General features: G+C 43.8%; 1 protein-coding gene and 1 non-coding gene across 2 annotated transcripts in view; one reads left to right on the plus strand and one right to left on the minus strand.

Annotated features, from left to right (window-relative positions):
- Positions 1-7087: 7087 nt before the first annotated feature.
- Usp6nl (USP6 N-terminal like) overlaps positions 7088-20368 on the plus strand; it is a 97168-nt gene continuing 83887 nt past the window's right edge. Inside the window, exon 1 of the mRNA XM_032919624.1 lies at positions 7088-7674. Coding sequence (XP_032775515.1) covers positions 7602-7674 — 73 coding nt within the window. The 5' untranslated portion in view covers positions 7088-7601. The remainder of the gene's footprint in view (positions 7675-20368) is intronic.
- Positions 18877-18978, minus strand: LOC116884120. The gene has a single exon (XR_004385850.1). It is a non-coding gene; the product is annotated as a U6 spliceosomal RNA (small nuclear RNA).

Consider the following 20368-nt stretch of genomic DNA (forward strand, 5'->3'; position numbering starts at 1 on the left):
GTGCATGACTCCCCGTGGAAGTCAGAAGAGGGTGCCATCCTCTGGAACTCTCTGGAATTGGAGTTAGAGGCAGCATGACCTGCCCAGGATAGGTATTGGAAACTGAGCTCTGGTCCTCTGGAAGAGCAGCGTCTTAATCAGTGTTCTGTTGCTGCGAACGAAGAGACACCACGACCCCAGCAACTCTTGTAAAGGAAAACATTTAACTGGGGCAGGCTTACACTTTCAGAGGTTTAGTCCATTGGTATTATAGCAGGGGGCATGGCATCTCACCGGCAGACATGGTCCCAAGGGAAGAAACCGTTCTACGTCGGGGTCTATCACAAAGAGAGAAATCCCGAGTTTGGAATGGCTTTTGAAATCCCAAAGTCCATCTCCAGTGACACATTTCCTCCAACAAGGCCACACCCCCTAATCCTTTCAAACAGTGCCACTCCCTGGTGACTAAGTAGTCAAACCTTTGAGCTTATGGAGGCGGCCATTCTGTCAGGCCACCACAAGCAGCAAGCGTTCTTACCTCTGAACCATGTCTCTAGTCCCCATTCTTCATTTAAAAAAAACTCATCAAAAGTAATCTATTCTATCTTCTTCAACTTAATTCAGCATCATTTAAAAGACTATGACAATAGTGCTAAAATAAATTTTGAGACTCTGGGGAAATGTCACGTGACCCCACTGTGTTGAAGAAGCCACTCCTGGTTTGCAGATGATCAGAGGCTGGTGAGAGTGGTGTGTATTTCTATATAACCTCACTCACAGTGTATCCGGGATTTTATATATGGTTTACAGTTGTAATTCTATGATTGTTTCTGTAATTAACTGTATAATTACTAGTAATCTTTAAAGGTATTGATGAGTTCTGGCTCATGTAAGCATTTTCCTGTTTTCTGGTCAATTTCAGGGGCTCAGATTAAAAACCTTTTGTATAGAAGGCCTCTCTGATGAACTGGCCTTACCCTTTCTTCTAAAGTTGGTTCCTTAGGCTAGACTGTCCTGAGTTTTCAGCATGCTGTCTTTTGCCTTCTGAAAAAATCTTTTCCCTCTGAAGTGATTTTTGAAAAATCGTGACTTTTAAACCTTGGATGTGACCTTTTGCACTTTTAAGATTGATTGTGGAACATGCTCTGTGTGTTTGTAGAAATTCATGTTATTTTATGGACGTGGCCATTTTGTGTGGTCAGGGGAGAGGTAATGTGTATAGAAAAGGGGGAATTGGTTGACAGAGGTTTCTAGAAGGAAAGAAGACTGGAGGACGTAGAAGAGACTGCGTAATGTGGTACCTGTACAGGATACCAAGGGTTATCTCTGTTCTCTGCTTTAATAATGTGCTAGGGAAACTGTAGATATCATATTAGGGCATGACAGAGGTGTCTGTGTTACCATCTATATATGCACCTTCGTGTTTATGGAAGCAGTGTGCTTTATACATGTGTGCATGCGAACTTTTGATCTAAACTAGGATGTTCTATGTCATATTGTTGTTTATTCTAAGGCTGTAAACACAAACCTAAATGCTTTTTGAAAGAAATACGTTTTGTGGTAATCAACTACAAGAAAAAAAAACCCTGCAAAACAATAACAACAACAACAACAACAGTAACAGTAACAGTAAGCCAGAGGATTAGCTGATGCCTTTGATTGACTCTTCAGTGGGCTCACTGTAGGCCAGTGTGAATTAAAACACTGCTTGAACATGCAGTGTTACAGATTTTAGGTGCAGAAAAAGATGTAGCCCATAAGTTTTATTTTTTATAATTACCATGTTGAATTTCATATGCCAAGTTTCTGGAGATTGATTTTTGAAATTCTAGGGCAGAGTGACATGTTTTTCCTCTAAAGATTCAGTGGAATGATAAAGAAGCAAAGCCTGCAAACTAATTTGCTGGCCCAGAATAAGTTATTACTTAGAGATGGGTTTATGATTTGATTTTCAGTAGTCTTTCCTCATTTGTGGCCATTTGTCTTCTTGAGTATTTACAGATTGTTTTTGTCACAAGAAATGTGGCCTCACATTCTTTTCCTTGGGAGAAAAGTGACACTAGCTTAATTCTAAAGTGCTTTTCCAGGAAAGTAAAAATACCATCTTGAAAATGGGATAAAGAAACAACTATTTGAGCGGTTGCCAAGAGTAGAAGATGCTGGGTTGTTATTCCTGAGACGTAAAGAGTTTATATGTGGAGCTCAGTGCCAGCCCTGGTCTGTGAGTGTGGCATAAAGGTGATGTGCTGATGACGTGTGGACAGGGCGTGTGGGACACTAGCGATGAGTTCCTGGACCAGTCAAGAAGTTGATAAATAATGTATATTTCCATATGGCAGACATGAGACGGTATTTGATTTTGATTCTTTTTTTATTCTTATTTTTCTGCACTGGAACTTGGTGTTATTTTTATAATAAGAAGAATCTCTGAAAGGCAGATATTGACAAAAAGAAGAGTAGAAGGACCTCTGATGCTAGTTTATAAGTCCATAAGACTCTGTACCGTTGGTTTGAATTATTGACAGCATTGTCTGCTGTGCATGCGGGATTATGGTTTCTCTTTAGTGGTACACTGATTTCTTGGACTTCTTCATATTTAGGTCAAACAAGATGCCCTGGTGAAAACTTATGATTTTATTTTACCAAAAGAATGAGAGGAGTAATTTATGAGAGACCAGATCCAGTGTTTTGTTTTGTTTTTCTTTTGATGAGTAAGAAGCGTTAGGGAAAGATTTCTTTCCTTTGTCCAGCTGTTTCCTTCTATCACTCACTATTAATATCAGTCTGATATTGACCCCTTCATCTGAAATGTTTTTGCCCAATAGTTTGATCTGAATAAAGTAGGTGGATGGTGTCAAGCTGTGTGACTGGGCAGAGGAGAGAGTGCTTTTGTTTCCTGTCATCGCACCTCTCTCTTCCTGCTGTCTCCTTCCTGGGATTTGGATATGGTGAGAAGAAGGAAGTCAACACTTTGAGGATTACCAGAAAGTTATTGGTTTGGGGGATGATAATACAAGTACTAATGTAGGAAGCAGAGTCAGAATTTCTGGGTAACAGGTAAGAGTTGCTCTGTTGCAGAGACCAGGAGCTTCTGCAGGTGGTCAGGGGCAAGGCAACTGTGTTTTTCTGTTTTCTAAGCACCACTGGATTTTTTTTTAGCATACAGAGACAATTATCATAGCTGTGGCTACCAGCTGTTTCCTCCCCTGGCCCTATCATGTCTCCTCCCAGGTGGTACTTCCCTTATGTGTATGTGTATGAGGTCATACACAGAAACATGACTTTTGGCCATGTCTTCAAAAGGGAATGCTCTCCCTAGGCCCCCAGCAGCTCTTAGCTGCCATTAGCTTTTCAGTAAGCTTGAAGCCTAGAGACCATCTACCCATCTGTACTAGGGTTTTGGTAGGCTAGACCTTGTACAGGGCTTGTGCAGATGAGTCATAGCTGCTGTGAGCTTTTGAGTGAGGTAGCCATGGCAGGCCCAGACACAGCGCTCTGCCGTGCTCCTCCCTGCCCTCCCTCTTAGACTCTTTCTGCTTCCCTTCCTGTGAGTGCCCTGGGCCATGGTGGGGAGTGTAACACATGCCCCGTTTAGGACTGATTCTCCTTCAGCACGTTACCAGCTATGTCTCTCCCTGGCAGCTGCCAGTTGCAGAAAGAAACTTCTCTGGCCAAAGTTCAATGGAGCCTATGTCCAGGGATATAAACAGGTATCTAGGAGGCAATTTGACAGCTTGACCACTTAGCAAAATAACAACAGTGACTTTATCCAGGGCTCTGTGGCCTTTCAGCTGTGAGCTTTCGACCAGGGTTACAGTATCAGGCATGAAGCTGATTGTTGTGGATCAGGCCTCAAGTCCTATACACACACACACACACATACATACATGCATACATACATACATACATACACACACACATACATACATACACACATACATACATACACACATACATACATACACACATACATACATACACACATACATAAATACATACATACACACACATACACACATACATACATACATACATACATACATACATACATACATACATAAACAGATAAACCAGTCAATCAATCAAGCAGTTGCAGCAGTGGGCACATCTTGCCTGGGAGGTGAGGGTTGAGCATGTAGAGCCTAGTGCTGGGTAAGACCCCTTGCATGCATAGTTCTTACCCATGCATGCATAGTTCTTACCCATGCATGCATAGTTCCTACCCATGCATGCATAGTTCTTACTCATGCATGCATAGTTCCTACCCATGCATGCATAGTTCCTACCCATGCATGCATAGTTCTTACCCATGCATGCATAGTTCTTACCCATGCATGCATAGTTCTTACCCATGCATGCATAGTTCTTACCCATGCATGCATAGTTCTTAATAAGATGATGAACTTTTTAAATACAAGGGTATTTCCCTGCTTTAAAAGAAATAACAGTAGATTACATTTACCGAACAGTATAGCACAAAGAAGAATGTAAGCATTTCTCTGTGATGCTGCTATTTACAGCAGTGGGTCCCAACCTTTGTAGAGCTGTGACCCTCTACAGTTCCTCATTGTCTTAGTGTGGGTTTTAGTGCTGTGAAGAGACACTGTGACCATGGCAAAGCTTATAAAGGAAAGAATTTAGATGGGGCTGACTTACTATCCATTATCATCACGGTGGGAAGCATGGTGGCGTGCAGTCAGACCTGGTGCTTGAGAGGTAGCTGTGAAGTCTACATCTGAATCTGCAGGCAGCCGGAAGTGACAGCCACTAGGTCTGTCTTCAGCTTCTCCCACTTCCTCCAACAAAATCGTACTTACTCCAAGGCCACATCTCTGAGTCGTGCTTCTACCTGTGAGCCTATGGGGGCCATTTCCCTTCAACCATTACATTCATGGGTGGTGACTCCCAGCCATAAAATTATTTTTGTTGTTACTTCAGAACTCATTTTGCTATGTTATGAATCATAGTGTAAAAATCTGGGTTTTCTGGTGGTCTTGGGTGACTCCCGTGAAAGAGTTCTTTGACCCTCAAAGGGTTAAGACCAACAGATTGACAAACACTCATTTAGAGGAAAAATTACTGGTATCATTTTTGATATTTTTCTTTTTGTGCCCACTCCGTGTGTGTGTGTGTGTATATGAGTGTGTGTGTGTATGTGTGAGTGTGTGGGTGTGTGTGAGTGTGTATGTATGTATGTGTGTGTATGTGTGTGTGTGTATGTATGTATGTGTGTCTATGTGTGTGAGTGAGTGTGTGTGTGTGAGTATATGTGTGTGTCTGTGTGAGTGTGTGTGTATATGTGTATGTGTGAGTGTGTGTGTGAGCGTGTGTATGTGTGTATGTGTATATGTGTGTCTATGTGTATGTGTGTGTATGTGTGAGTATATGTGTGTGTCTGTGTGAGTGTGTGTATGTGTGTGTGAGTATATGTATGTGTCTGTGTGAGTGTGTGTGTATATGTGTGTGTATGTGTGAGTGTGCGTGTGTGAGTGTGTGTATGTGTGTGTGTTGGAATCCTTTATATCGTACCTTTTATGCTTATTTATCCTTGTATAGTTAGCGTTTCCTGTGACATTTTTCTAGACCAGAGATCATTTGAAGGAGAGTGTTTGAGTGGTAGTGTGTTGTGGTGACAATTTTCATTTCAAATCAAAACTAAGCCAGCGGGGTGGGATAATGCAGCTGATATTTATGGAAGAATGATTTCTGTATTCTTTTCATCATGTTTTCTAAACATCATTTTTATTGAGAGGAATATATATATATATATATATATAAAATATATATCTTCATTGCTGTGGAAGGAAGAATATTGGGAGTGAGCAAACTTTTCAGATTGGGCATGCTAATTGGGTAAATTATCTGCTTAATAATTTCTTGGCCTTGGGTTTGATCTCTGAGAGGGAGAAAGGGAAAGTTGGTTACTGTTCACCTTCTTTCCAGAAGAAGTGTGAGGTATTCAGTGCCTAGTACCTGTTCAGTATTGCCCCAGGAAAGAAGGCGTTGGGTAGAGTGGAGTTCGGTTTGTTTGTTTCTATCCAGGCTTTGAAGGGTTTTACTTAAAAGGCCACATTTGCTTTAAGGTGCTTTGACCTTTCTGAATGTGTCAGCCTTCAATTCATGCCCACTTCCTACTGACCTTCTAGCTGGGGACCCGACCTAGGGCCTTGTGCTCAGAAGTCTACCGAGACCTGTCTGCAACCCCAGGACTTTAGTGCACCAATGCAATGCGTGCACTAAAGCTAGCAAGCAAGCAGTCTGGGTGCTTGCCTTGTGCTTTCCTTTCCTTACAACCTTTCCTGCTGTCATAGGTTTGCAGTGCTGTTTTCTCAGAGCTGAGACCAGATGGTGGCGGTGTCATGAGTGGATGTATACGCACATGCTGAGGTTCTCACAGAAGAGCTGAGAGCTTTGCTCTGGATCCTAAAGCTGTAGTTTTACAGAGGAGCCATGGGGGCAGAGGAAGCCAGATTTTATTTACTTATTTAACCTTGTGGATTCATTGTGCACCTCAGTTGAAGAATGGGAAAACAAGTAAGTCGTCAACTGTCTATCTGAAGGCAAAGGAATGGCCTCTGATTCTGCCGCCATGATCCATTATTTATGTTAAAATATCAACGTAGGGCATAGGGAGGAGAGATAAACATGAAAGCTGGTGATGTAGCACGAGGGAATGGATAGCTGGCGTGGCACCACTTTGATGAGTTTAACATTTAGCAGAGTTAACCCGGTGCTCCCCTCCCTTCTCCTCAGTTACTGTAGGCTTCACTGGAGAAGGGCTGTGTGGTAAAGGGAGTGTGAAGCACGGGTATTAAATATTCATTGAGCATTGCTGCAGTTTTGCTGTGGAAGCCATTCCATGGCAAAAGCAAAGGTTTTTTGTTTTGGATTCTCCGGTCCACGTCTCTGTGGTTGAGACCAATGACCTTGTAGACTCCTCAGGGGAATTTTCGTGTGTACGTGAACTTAGACTTGTATTCATGTACTGAGAATCCAGAGGCGTTAGGAGGAGGGGAGGGGAAGGGAAGAGGAAGGAAAGGAGGCTCGGAGAGGAATTATAGGGTATTTTTGAGGCTCTGTATCTTTTATGTAAATCTGGGAAGTTGGAGTTAGCAAGATAGATTTTTATTTTTATCTACATTTTCTGATTCAAATATAAGGTTTTTGAGAAATTGGAAGAAAGTATTAAAGCATTGACGGTACAAGGTATTTTAGTTTTACTTAAAAATTTGCACATAGCATCTGTGATACGGTTTGAGAATTCCTAACAGACTTGGTTTATCTTGTGTGGCTTTTGCAAGAGAGTGTTTTTGCTGTGCTTAGTGGTTTGCACATTACTCAGTTTGTGTGTGAGTGGTGTGTGCTTTGCACAGTAATACAGTTTGGACCTTGAGGATGGCGTTCCCACGTATGCTGAAATGCTCAGGGAGATAGAGCGGGTGGCTCTTGCGTTGTTTTCTGATACGGAGCGTCACCGTAGCTCGGCAGAGCAGTCTTTGCTCTGAAGTTGAACTGTGCTCACGCTCCAGCGTTCAGACAGCAGAAATGCGTTAAGCTCCTGGTGATGAAACCTGTTGGATCTCTAGTGGAAGCAGCTGGAGCCTTCGGCTTGTTACCTAGCAATGATCCAAGTCTTGCAGCTTGTAAAGGAGCTGGTGACACCGTCCAGGCAGAAGGCAGCCACGGCGAAGGAAGGTAGGAGCAGAGTGAACAGCCAGGGCATCTAAGGCACTTAGAGGCTTTGACAAGGATCGATCTGAAGAACAGCTGTAAACATTCTGATTGCACGTGTGCTTATGCCTTCCTGCGTTATTACAGTGTCTGAAAAGGACCGGGTAGTATTGCATGATTGTTAGCACGCTCGGTATCCTGTTCTAAGCACAGAAGGAGAGCATGTTATACCATGAGAAGTTATCTCACTCCGCTGTGACAGTGTTCTCACTGCAGGGATCCTCTTCTTGCATTGGGGATTTTGGTGGTAGACAAATCATTGCTGTAATCCTTAATCTTAAATACAATCACAGCAGAATTAGGAGCGGAAGCTGGAAGTCTGCTTGTAGCAGGGCAGGAGTAGGTGCTTCTTACCTCTGTGATAGCTGATAAAGTAATAGAAATGAATTAAGGGCTTGACCAGTCACAGTGAGTCTGTCTTTCTCAGCGAGCAGTCGTCTTTTCTGTTTAAGATTGTATGCTTCTCTGTAAATGAGTCATGGGCTTAGGACATATGCCCGAGACGTATTGGAATGTAGTAAACTACTTTAGATTGCAAGCCTGACTCCCCTGTGTTAAAATGAACGAATCACCTATGCTTAGAAGAAGGAAGCGCCTGTTTTTGCTTTATGAATGTTTGAAGTCATAAACCCCTAAAGTGATAACAAGGCGGTGGGTTTTGAGTGTCTGCAGGCCATCAGGTGATCTGTGGGTAACATAAGTATGTGCTAGTCGACTCACATGAGTCTGTGTTCTGTCTTAGAGCATTCTATTTTTATAGACTTGGCTAATGAAAGTATACCCAGATGATGCTGAATGCAGACTTTAAAAATATTTTAACATGGCATATTTAGCATTTGAAAATAAAGATTATGAGATTCCAAATACCCCAAGTAAACGGATTTGAAACAGTGCTGTAAAGTGATACTGTAATATGCAGTTCTATCATCTACAAGACAGTAGAACTTAAAAAGCGTAACCCATAGAAATTGCCTTATTATGTTACCACAGAACATGGTATTTACATGACCCAACAGAGTTGTATCTCAGAAAGCAGAGGAGCAGTCCTTGTTTCCTTTGGAATTATTTACTTCCTGTTTCCTGCTTTCCTTCTCTTTTCTTTCTGAAGTAGACCACATTCCTCTCTAAATGGTAGGATTTTAATAATGCAGCACTGAAAGTTTCTTACTACGTTTACTATTTCAGGAGAATACAACTAATGTACTTTCAATCTGTTTGAAAATGTCAGATTCATAATTTGACCTTTACAGTCAGAACTTTTGGGTGGAATGTTTCTCCCAGTTTTTATGTTTTTAATTACGGTTACTTGGGATATACCTAGGGCAAAGGATAATACTGGTTGTCCTAGTCAGTCCTTTCCTTCCTCCTCTTCTTCCTCTTCCTCTTCCTCCTCCTCGTCTCCTTTTTACACTTTAAGAGATTTATTATTATTATTATTATTTTGTGCATATAGGTGTTTTGCTTGCGTGCGTTTTTGTGTACCACAAGTGTACCTGGTGCTGGAGGAGATGGTGAGCCTGCAGGTGGGCGCTGGGAATCAAACCCCACTTTGCAAGAACATGTTTTTGCACGGAGCCAATTCTCTACCCTAACACTATTTTTCTTGACTTTGAAAGTATGTCTGTGTATCTCCTAAGTACCAGGAAATACCATATGAATATAGGAAGAACATTGCCAAAAGATACGCCATATCACGGTGACACTCTGCCTTTTGTTTTCAGATAGGATTGGGTTCAAGTAGAGTTTTCTCTACCTGGGAAAGAAAGTTTATAAAGAAATTTTCTTCTGAGAAGCTTTTTTAGACCTTTTCTAATTATGTTAATTGCATCATTAATATTTATTACTTTTATTCCTTGGCAAAACACTGTATTTTCTCTTTTTAAAGGAATTGGTTGTTTTAAAAGACTTATTTTGATTATTTTTAAAGTCTGTGTAGGCGTGTATCTGTGTGGGTGTGCACATGAGTAAGTAAGTGCAGATGCTCGTGGAGGTAAGAGGAGCATCAGATCACCTACAACTGGAATTCCAGGCAGCTGTGAGTTACCAGACATGGGTGCCGGGATCTGAACTTGGGTCCTCTGTGAGCGTAGAAGGCACCTTAGCAAGAGGCAGCTTTCCTCTTAATGCATTCCTCTTAAGAAAGCCATGTCATGTATGTAGATCAGCGCTTCTCACCCTTCCTAATTCTGTGACCCTTTAATACAGTTAGTTCCTCATGCTGTGGTGACCCCAACGATTGATGTTGCTGCTCAATAACTGTAATTTTGCTACTGTTATGAGTTGTAATGTAATGTAATGTCTGATATGCAGACTCTCTGATACGTAGCCCCTGAGAAAGGGTCATTTCGCCCCCAAAGGAATCTTGACCCAAGGTTGAGGTCCACTGACGTAGATAACTAAAAGACTCTGGTAATAAAGAATTTAAAATACACTATACACACACACGCACACGCACACACACACATACACACACACACACACGCACACCACATACACATACATATACCTACACACATACACATGCACACACACCACACATGCATGCCATATACACATACACACACATACACAAGCATACACACACTCACACACACACTATAAAAATAAATATTTCAAAAAGTTTAAAATGATACTTCTTTTACTGTAATGTGAATGTGGGAGGTATAGAGCAAACGTAGTATTTTTAAATACTGTGCTCACATTAACACTAGTAAATGGGATAGAAAAGGGAGTTTGTTGTCATCCCACTGTTTCTGACTCGCCAGCTCCTGAATTATGACACAGACATACTTATTTATTATAGGTAAGGCCTTAGGTTGTGCTACTTTCCAACTAGCTCCTCATATAACTTAATGTACCTATCTATTTAACCTAAGTGTGCCACACGGCTTGTTAGTTACCTCTCCTTCACAGCGGCTCCCAGCGTTTCCACCTCTGCCCCTAAGTCCCACCTGTCCCCTCCCACCTTGCTATAGGCCATTTAGCTCTTTGTTAAACCAACCAGAAAGCGATGGAGAAGATGTTTACAGAACACTGGGACTGGTGATGCTTCGTAAAAATAGCAGCGCCAGTGTCTGACCTGTTCTCAAATCTCTGCTGGACAGAAATCAGCATTTGAGTAATACAAAGGCGATCTTTACGATCTTTACGCAGTGCACAGGAAATTATCCCAACAGTTTTCGGAGACGTTGTACTAGAATATCAAAGTCGAGGATAAAATACTTATAATAAATGGTTCGTGAAGTTTCCACAGCCAGTTTTCTTTGGTACAGGATTGTAAACAGACCTGTAGGATGCTAGGGAGTGGCTTAGAGTATCTTGGGCAATTCAGTGACTAGGGAGCTGCAGTTCTTAGGACAGTCTTGACTGAGAGGTCTTTCTAGGCCGAGTGATTTAGTGGGCTGTGTGTTCTGATGCACAGCCTTCAGGGACAGGGAGAACAATCTAGCCTTGTGAAACAGGGAGGGGAAGGGGTAAGTAATACTTGAGTATGTTCAACAGCAAATAAACCATTTCTCTGAATGCTTGCCTTAGCCTGCGTCTGCCTAGGCCTGCCCCAGCAAAGCTGAGCGTACCTGCTGTTGAGTTCACAGTCAAACCCGCATGCTGTTCAGTTGTACATTGAGGATGAGTTCTGGGGCCATGGGTGTCCAGCAGTTGCTTCCTCATTAAATCCTCATGTTTATATGGCTTAACATCTTTGAGAATAGTACATCTTTCTCTAGCTTGTCAAACAGAGATAATTCTGACTCTTCATTTCTTTCCAAAGAACATGTTTGCAAAATCTTAACATAAAAAATTTATAAACATTTTTTAAGGAAGCAGGGCAGTGGGTAACGTTCTTTCTTGACCTCTGCTTCTGTTCCTGCCTTGAGTTCCTGCCTTGAGTCCCTGCCTTGTTTCCTGCCTTGAGTTCGGGCCTTGGCTTCTCCTAATGAGCCAATAAACCCTTTCCTTCTCCACTTGCATTTGGCTAGTGTTTGTCATAGCAGCAGAAAGCCAATTTAGGTCACAGGCTAAATATATTTATCTTTGCAAACATCAGTTCTTTTGATGAAAACTTTTGTTGATGCAGAAAACCCACAGCTTTCACCTTAAAGGGAATAAGAGTTTATTCTGAAGCCATTTTGAATAATCATGGGGGAATACAGATTTAACCCACATTCCATGTCCCATGAAGTTTTACAGCTTTACAGAACACAGAAATTGATCAATCAATTGATCAGGCAAGTTTAAGATATTTGGTAGGCATATCAAAGAGGTAGGAGTTTTTCTGTAAGTCTCGGATGCTATCCGATGACATTCTTGGCTCTTTTAAGCCAGTTTCTGCTGGTGTCTGGGAGGGTTTGCCTTGGAGAGTGTGGGTCTGCTTCATCGTAGCCTTCGACCTGCAGTGCAAGCCGCTGTCCCGTTGCAGCAGCCACGATGTGGAGCTGGGGATGGAAGCAGTGCAGGGGGGGACAGAGAGGCCTGGGCCTCTGCGCCCCGAGGCACAAAGGCCCCTGGGTCCGCCCTGCGGTCATCATCAGAGCTCTAAGTGGTGCCCAATGTGGTAAAGATGTAAATACAGAAAGCCTCTTAGTTATACAGCTCTGTTTTAACAAGGAGAAACACAAGTAGGATCGTCGCGCGTGGCGGTGGGAATATTGGTGTTCTGTGATCTCGTTTTGCCATCATGTGACTTCACGCAAGTCTTGACTGTCTGTTTTCCAAGATCTCACACAGCTCTGAGCTCCCATACAGACCTTACCCCCCTACTCCACTTTGTTTCTGAAAACAGGTTTTGTCTCCGCAGTACCCTGTAGGCAGCGCTAGCAGCTCCTGCTGCTCATTTGACTCTGTCATACGCACACTTGTGTATACAGTGAGTACATAGTTCTTTGTAGTCTCAGAAAGTTAGGTACATGGTGTAAATATGAATCAGTTTGGGGAATGTTAACGGTTTACTGCTGAGTAATGCACAGTTAGGTATGCGAGTGATTACAAAGCAGGACGTTTTGTGTTTACGAGCACAAACTCTGAACGGACAGATGGGGTATTGGTCCTGGATTTGTGTGCATCGGGTTCTGAACAGTGGGGGTGACGCTGGGGACTCCAAGAGTGTAGTGAGCACCGAGTGGGAGCAGGGCGATGCCCTGTGAGGATGGCATCTGACCTGAGTGGGGTCAGGGTGACCCCTGTGAGGATGGCATCTGACCTGAGTGGGGTCAGGGTGACCCCTGTGAGGATGGCGTCTGACCTGAGTGGGGTCAGGGCGACCCCTGTGAGGACGGCGTCTGACCTGAGTGGGGTCAGGGTGATGCCCTGTGAGGACGGCGTCTGACCTGCTGTCTGTCAGTGCTCTGTTGAGCTTGGTACTCTTGCTCACTGTTGCATGTGTTGTGCCAATCTCTAGCTGGCTGGTTGACCTCCGGGTCATCGGTTGGATACATTTCTGTGCCAGCCTCCGTGGTGATTTGGATAAGAATGGCCCCCGTGGACTCATATTTGAATGGTTATGGAGTGCCATTAGGAAGTGCAGCCTTGTTGGAGTAGGTCTGAGGAGGAAATGTGTCACTGGGGGTGTACTTTGGGTTTTCAAATGCCCAAGCTGGGCTCAGTGTCTCTCTCTTTCCCACTGCCTGCTGATCAGGGTGTAGAACTCCAGCTACCTCTCCAGGGCTGCCTCCCTGCGTGCCTCCATGCTTCCCGCCACGATGCTAACGGACTGAACTCTGAACCCGCAGGGCAGCCCCAATGAAGTGTTTTCCTTTGTAAGAGTTGCTGTGCTCATGGTGTCTCTTCACAGCAGTGGAGACCCTAACTAAGATAGCGCCCATTTACTTGCAGCTTGAAAACTCAAGGCAAAGCGATTTGTTTTTAAACTTAGAAATAGAACATTTGAAGTCAGAATTGTTGATTGATAAAAAGTTTTATCAAGGCTGTATTCAGGAAATATATTTAGTTCAGATCTTATGATCTTTTCTTTTCCTCAGAAAACTGTTACCTCAGAGTAAATGAGCCGTTTATTAGCTCATTGGTTCCAGTACCATTGCGTAGACCATGGTAGAGAACTTTTAAAGGAGGACAGCATTTGAAATGAGGCAGGAAATATTCAGTCAGTCATAGCTTTTGATAGTTGCCTCTGGATCGATCACGTGCTTGAACTGAGTGAGAGAGAATCTGGGAGAAGTCAGTGTAACTACAATGGAGTCAGCTGACAGGGCACTGATGCTGTTTTCAACTGCTTGTCTGGGTTTGCCTTTCAGGTTTAGTACTTACAGGGTCCTGCGCCCTTGGGTGGGTTACTCAGTTTCCGGGATTCCCTAATGTCTTCATGGTGAAGGGGACGGGTGTTTATGAGGTTGCTAACTGTAGGAAAGCGAGTCAGTGTTTGTGAAGTGCGTAGAGTAGACCTGGCATGCAGCAAAGCAAATATATCGACATTCAGATGAAGGAAAAAGCTGTGTGTTTTTTATTTTCACACTTTGTCATAGTTCAGAATACTATTTCTGTCCATACTTTAAGCATTTCCTGTGTGCATCCCACCTTCTGGGCAGAAAGCATGCCTTTGTTAGCCTGCACCTTGCTGTTGCTGGCTTTCTACCGTCCACATCGAGTTTGCTACCTGGGTTTCAGCTCATCACTGCCTCTGCTTGAAAATATTTAATGTCATTGTTCCCCTCTTTAGACAGTGTGTAAACTCCCTTAGGATGTGCATTTTACTCAGGCACATAGTAAGTGTTGAGGGTGTGCTTTGTGCCTGTTGAATAGAGGAACCATTGGGTTTCGAAAGGTAATCAGTATTTGTATTGATATCAAAAGTACATATGTTCAAGTACCCTCTGAAGTGACAGGAACCCAAACCCATTCCACCATCTGTGGTGACATCTCCAAATGTGCTCCAAGAGTCTCTGCTTCTGCCTGTGTGTCTCAGTGGAGAGGGGCCAGATCATTTCTGGTTACCACCATTCACCTCCCTACAACACCATGACACGCAAAGCACCGCTGTCAGCACCTTCTGGACGACACTTGTTTAGCATAGGATTTCGGTCTTGGTGTCTCCCTTCTTTAAGTTATCTCCTGTGTTTTTACTGATTGCATTCAAACATTTACCTGTGAATGGAACACAGGACAGCCAATATCAGAAATGAATGCCACTTAATGTAGCAAGCAAGTCTGGTTGTGGGTTATGGAACCCATGTGGGAAGAAGCCATGACACAAACTTGTAGGCTGATGCTTGCCTGTGGTGTGTGACACAGCATGTCAGCTTATTAGCACAGCGGTGTGTAGCAGTGTTGATAGTTGCCATGAGATAGCTTACGTGAACAGGCACAGTGCGTGTGCTACCTTACATTCTGTGGGGAAGAGGGGAGAGGACTACAAAACTGCAAACACATGGACCGTGTGGATTTGCACATGAGGACCCTGGAGCCTCAGAGACACCGAGGCTCTGATGGTGTCTCTACTCTCGGGTTTGTAAGGGCTGATGGAGTAGGAGTAGCTCGGTGTGGAGGAGCAGAGATACCCAGCTCCGTTTGGAATGCTTTAGAGTAGCCTTTTGAACATATGTCCACACACTACCTTCTAATATGTATATTTACAGTGTCTTTTAAAAGTACTGCTTTTTATTATGCCATGACCTTGACTTTTGGGGAAAGTCATTCGAAGAGGATGCAGAGATCCATGCCTGGTGCCTGGTGTTTGCTTCTCTGTAGTTCACCGTCAGTGTGAACACACACACATAACAGACATTGCTGATGTAGCCAGTCGCCTGAGTGCCGGGAGTGTTCAGGTCTTAGCGTTATGTTATTACTACTGAAGCAGGCTGCCCGTAGAGCATCGTGAGCATTCTCTAGAGAGTAATCTGGGTTGGAGTGAGTTAGTTTATTTAGCTTGGTGCTATGAATAAATGTTTGTTTGTACCACTATCAAAATATAATTTAAATGCCATTTGAATGTGCTGAAGAATCTTCATTCAAGTAACTTGTTAGCCTCTGAAAACGGGCTGCTGGAGTATTGTTTCTCTCCCACTTGGCAGACACCAGATGCAGTGATTAATAAAGGTCATTATGCTACTTAGTCACGGAGAGCTTTTCATGACGATTACCTGAACATCTGCTGGTTTCATCACGGCAGTTCCCAGAAACATTAACAGATTATAGATGCTGGGTTTTAAAAGTATGGCATGGATTAGTGTAAAGTATTTCTTAAGAATGTTTGGATGTTCCTTGAAATTTTAAATAATTTTGTGAAGGCTGTTACCTTTCTGAAACGTGCATAATCCAAAATGTCAGTGAAGCAGTCTTTTGGAGTAGTGGTTCTGACAGTCCCTGCTTCCTGCTGCTGACTGCTCTCTGTCTGTGGACACATCTCGTGGGCAGCAGTGTTCTCACGTGCATCGATTACCACAAGAAACTGAGATTTGGAAAGGGGAAGTCTGGAGTGTGACTGAAGAAGTAAAAAGGCTGTACACCTGGGGTGGCCAATCCCTGTGCACTGAAGAGCTCTCTGTGGACCGAGAGAACCTAGGGCAGCTTGGGTGGAGACAGCAGAAGGCCTAGAGAAGTGCGCATGGCTTTCACTGCCTGAGAAGATGCTTGGTGCCATGAATGTGAAGACGGTGTGGAGTGTTAGAACTGCATATAGATAGTCAGAGAATAGAGGCTCAGAGAATAGCTCAAACTGTACAGGCTGTTGGACTCAGTAGGACACTTTCAGTGGCCTTAAGTAACCAACTCTTTTCACATTCAGTCTTTGCCAGTGGGTGTGGGCTAGCTGCTGTGTTTGCATCCTTAGGTCTTAAAGTCCTCAGAAGAAAAAGGAGAAACAAACAAAAGCGTCTAGAGTGGGTGATGCTGGTCTAAGGAAAGCAAGTGCTTTCGCTAAACCACCGCTGCCACATGCAGGGGTGCTGTAGGGAAACTGCCTGATGTTATTATCTTAGTTTCTAAATCTTGCAGGATTTTTATTAAAGCGATATGGGTTCTCATTAGCAGAGAAGAAATGTGATAGGGATCTGTAGTGTCTGACAGTTCAGGTACACAGAAATGACATGTCTTTTGCCTGAGACAGCCACAGTTAAAAGTGTGACTGATTGGTGTCGTTGTGTGCCTTAGTCTCTTTATTGTGCGTGTCTGTGTCTGTGTGTGCGTGCGACACACGGTGAGTGTGTGGAGGTGAGAGGATACTTGATTAGGAGTTGACTCCTCCCTTCCACCTTGCTTAGGCAGGACCCTTCCTGTGTTTGCAGTCCCTTGGGGACTCCGGCTGGCTGGTCCTTGAGTTTCTGGCCAATTCTCCATCTCTCTCGTCTCTCGACAGGACTGCCAGGGTAACTGATGCCCGCCGCTGCATCTGGCTCTTTACCTGGGTTTGGTCCCAGGGGTCAACCTCCTGTCATCAGGCTTGTGTGGCACCTTTACCTGTGAGCCGTCTTCCCGGCTCTGGTAAACTCTCTCTAGTATCTGTCTCATGTGCTTTACTACTTCTAGTCTGTGGCTTGGCATTGTAAAGGGGTAGTGTTCTTCTTGTGTGCACACAGCACGCACTGAGCCCTCCCCGTAGTCCTGTGTCAGTCCCTGCACTCTACCAGAGACTGCCACTAGGAGGATGTTTATGCTATGGTCTGTAACGCACCCCACCGTGAGGGGAATGCAGTGCAGACGGACAGACCTGAAGAATAATTGTGGGCCGCTTTGAGAAATAGAGAGGTCGTAAAGCAATATTGACAGTGTGATTCTTCCCATGCCTTCATAGGAGAATGTTTATATGTTATGCAGATGTGAATATGATATAGTGTATATCTGCTTGGAATGTACAGAGAAGTTTTAAAAATACCTTTAATATTGGGGAGTAGGGTTGAGAGAGGAGGACAGGAGAGGAATGAGATGGTATTTTATTTTTAATTTAAAAAACTGAGATTATAACTTGATTAAAACGTTTCTCTTCCCTTCCTTCCTTCCAAGCCTCCCTATAGGGCCTTCCCCTACAGCCCTCCCTACAGCCCTCCCTATAGCCCTCCCTACAGCCCTCCCTTTAGCCCTCCCCTACAGCCCTCCCTATAGCCCTCCCTACAGCCCTCCCTATAGCCCTCCCCTACAGCCCTCCCTATAGCCCTCCCTATAGCCCTCCTCTTTGCTTCCCTTTGAATACATGGCCTCTTTCCTCCTTAGACCTAATTGTTAGTGCTTGTTTATAGCTATAAATATGCATATATTTTCCCAACTACAGACTGTCAGTCCATATAATGCTCCCTGTGTGTATGCCTTTAGGGTGGGACCACCAACTGGCGTGCTCTTCCCTGGGAGGGCCACTCTCTCTTCCCAGCTTCCCTCAGTTGCCTGGGGTTCTCTGTGTACACTTGAGGCCTCATGGCTTTTCTCTGTTCAGTTTGGCATATTCATGGATGTCATTTTTGTTCAGTTCACAGTCGTGTTGGGCAGACCTTATGGGTGTGGCTTTCAGTAGCACTAGGAGACACAGTCGCACAGCCAACGCCCTGACCCTTCAGCTCTGACAGTCTCTTCTCCCCCGGCTGCACCCCAGCCCTGAGCCTTAGATAAGGGAGCGTTTTGTAGCTGTGTGGCTGAACTTCACTCTGCAGCTCTGCATATCAATTGGCTGTGGCTTTCGGAAGTGGATTTCATCTGTTGCAAAGGGAAGTTTCTTTGACGAGAGTGTGGGCATGGGTGTGTGCGTGGACGTGCGTGTGTGTGTGTGTGTGTGTGTGTGTGTGTGTGGCTGTGTACTACACTTACCTGTGGGTATAAGGACAAATGTGTATATTTTGTTGTTAGGATTATGACTTCACTAACAGGGCATAGTCAGCTAGTACCAGTCATGGCCTCTGTCTTGTCTGTTGAGCAGGTCTTTAGTCCAGTCAAAGAGCTGTTGGCTCCCCCAGGCCTGCTGCCATAGCTGTGTCCTCGGGGCTGTCAGAGATGGTACTTTTCTAGACAGATGTCCACATGACTGGACCCTCTTATAAGCACGCATTGCTGTTGGGTTAGAGAGCTGAGCGGTCTGCAGTGTGAGCTTTAGAAACGTTTACTTACTTATTTGGATACACAGTTTGCATAGAGCGGTCAGACAGCGTCGCGCTTGCTCTTTCTACCACGTGGACTCTAGGGATTGAGCTCAGGTCTTCAGGCCGTTTTCCCTGGCTCCAGTGTGATTATTGTCTTTAACACATGGAGTGCTTCATGGATTTACGTGCCATCCTTGGGCAGGGGCCTGCTAATCTTCTCTGTGTCGGTCCAGTTTTAGTCTGTGTGCTGCCAAAGTCCTTGCCAGCGTGACTTTAAAAATGCCGTTTGCACCGTTTGTAGTTGTGTGTAGGCGTCTCCACGTGGTGTGTGCATGCGCATTGTGTGCAGGTGCCTGCCCAAGTCAGAGGCATCGGACACCACAGCTGTGCGATGGCTGGTGGGAGCCGCCTGATGTGCTGGGAGCCAAACGTGGTCCTTTGGATGAGCAGCAAGTGTTCTTTAGTTGCTGAGCGATCTCTCCAGCCTTGTGATTGTTTTTATTATTCATGAAGCACATTCTTCTTAAAAAAGTATTTTTATCTGACGTGTATGAGTGTTTTGTCTGTATGTCTGTCTGTGTACCACATGCATGCTTAGTGCCTGAAGAGGTCAGAAGAGGGCTCTGGCTCTCAAATTGGAGTTAAGATGGTTGTGAGCTCCTGCGTAGGCGCTGGGACTTGAACCTGTGTCCTCTGAAAGAGCAGCTAGTGTTCTTACTCATGGGGCCATCTCTCCAGCCCCTACTTTAAGAATTCTTAATGAAATTACTTGAAATTTTATTTTAGCATCCTGCTACATAGAGTGTAATATTTTCCCTATAACTTAGTGTCTAGAAAATATCCAGGCCCCTGCACTGTGATCAACATAGATTTAGGTTAAGTGGCTTTTGTTTCATTTTATAGTTAAATTTTTCTGACTTAAAAAGATTTCCTTTTTTTTTTTTTTTAAAATTATGTGTACATGTGAATGTCTGTGTGTTTGTATGTATACTTAAGTGCATGTGCCCAAGGGGTAAGAAGTAGAAATTATTTGGGTCAGTAAATATTGCCTTTAACTTAAACACTCTGAAGAATTAATATTTTAGTCTGCAATTTAAAGAAATTCTTCTAACTTAGTTTGTGTGTTATAGTGTGTGTATTGTAAACATAGTATACCTATATAGATATAGGTTTGTGTACACACACACACACACACACACACACACACACACAGTCTGAGGTTTTAGATGGAGTGCCTTCGTTACTTGAACATTTTTGCTTGTTTTTTGAGACAGCGTTTCTCTCTGTGTAGCCCTGGCCGTCCTGGAATTCACACTGTAGACCAGGCTGGCTTCAAGCCCACAGAGCTCTGACTGCCTCTGCCTCTGCCTCCTGAGTGTCAGGATTAAAGGTGTTCGCCACCACTGCCCAGCATCATGAACTTCTGACTGCTTTTCTATCACCCCACTGCAAAGTACATGTTCTTTTTTTCTTTTAAATTAAATTTTGTTAACAGTCAAACTAAATATGTCATCTAAGTAATTCTAAAACATCTCCTAATATTAGGCAAAATAATATAGTTACTGTATTTTGAACATTGATCAAAAAAACAAAAAAACAAAAAAACACAAACACAAACCCTCCAAGAGAGCAGTCCTCACCTCATGCTT

The sequence above is a fragment of the Rattus rattus genome, chromosome 14 (genome assembly GCF_011064425.1).
Source record: "Rattus rattus isolate New Zealand chromosome 14, Rrattus_CSIRO_v1, whole genome shotgun sequence".
Taxonomy (NCBI): domain Eukaryota; kingdom Metazoa; phylum Chordata; class Mammalia; order Rodentia; family Muridae; genus Rattus; species Rattus rattus.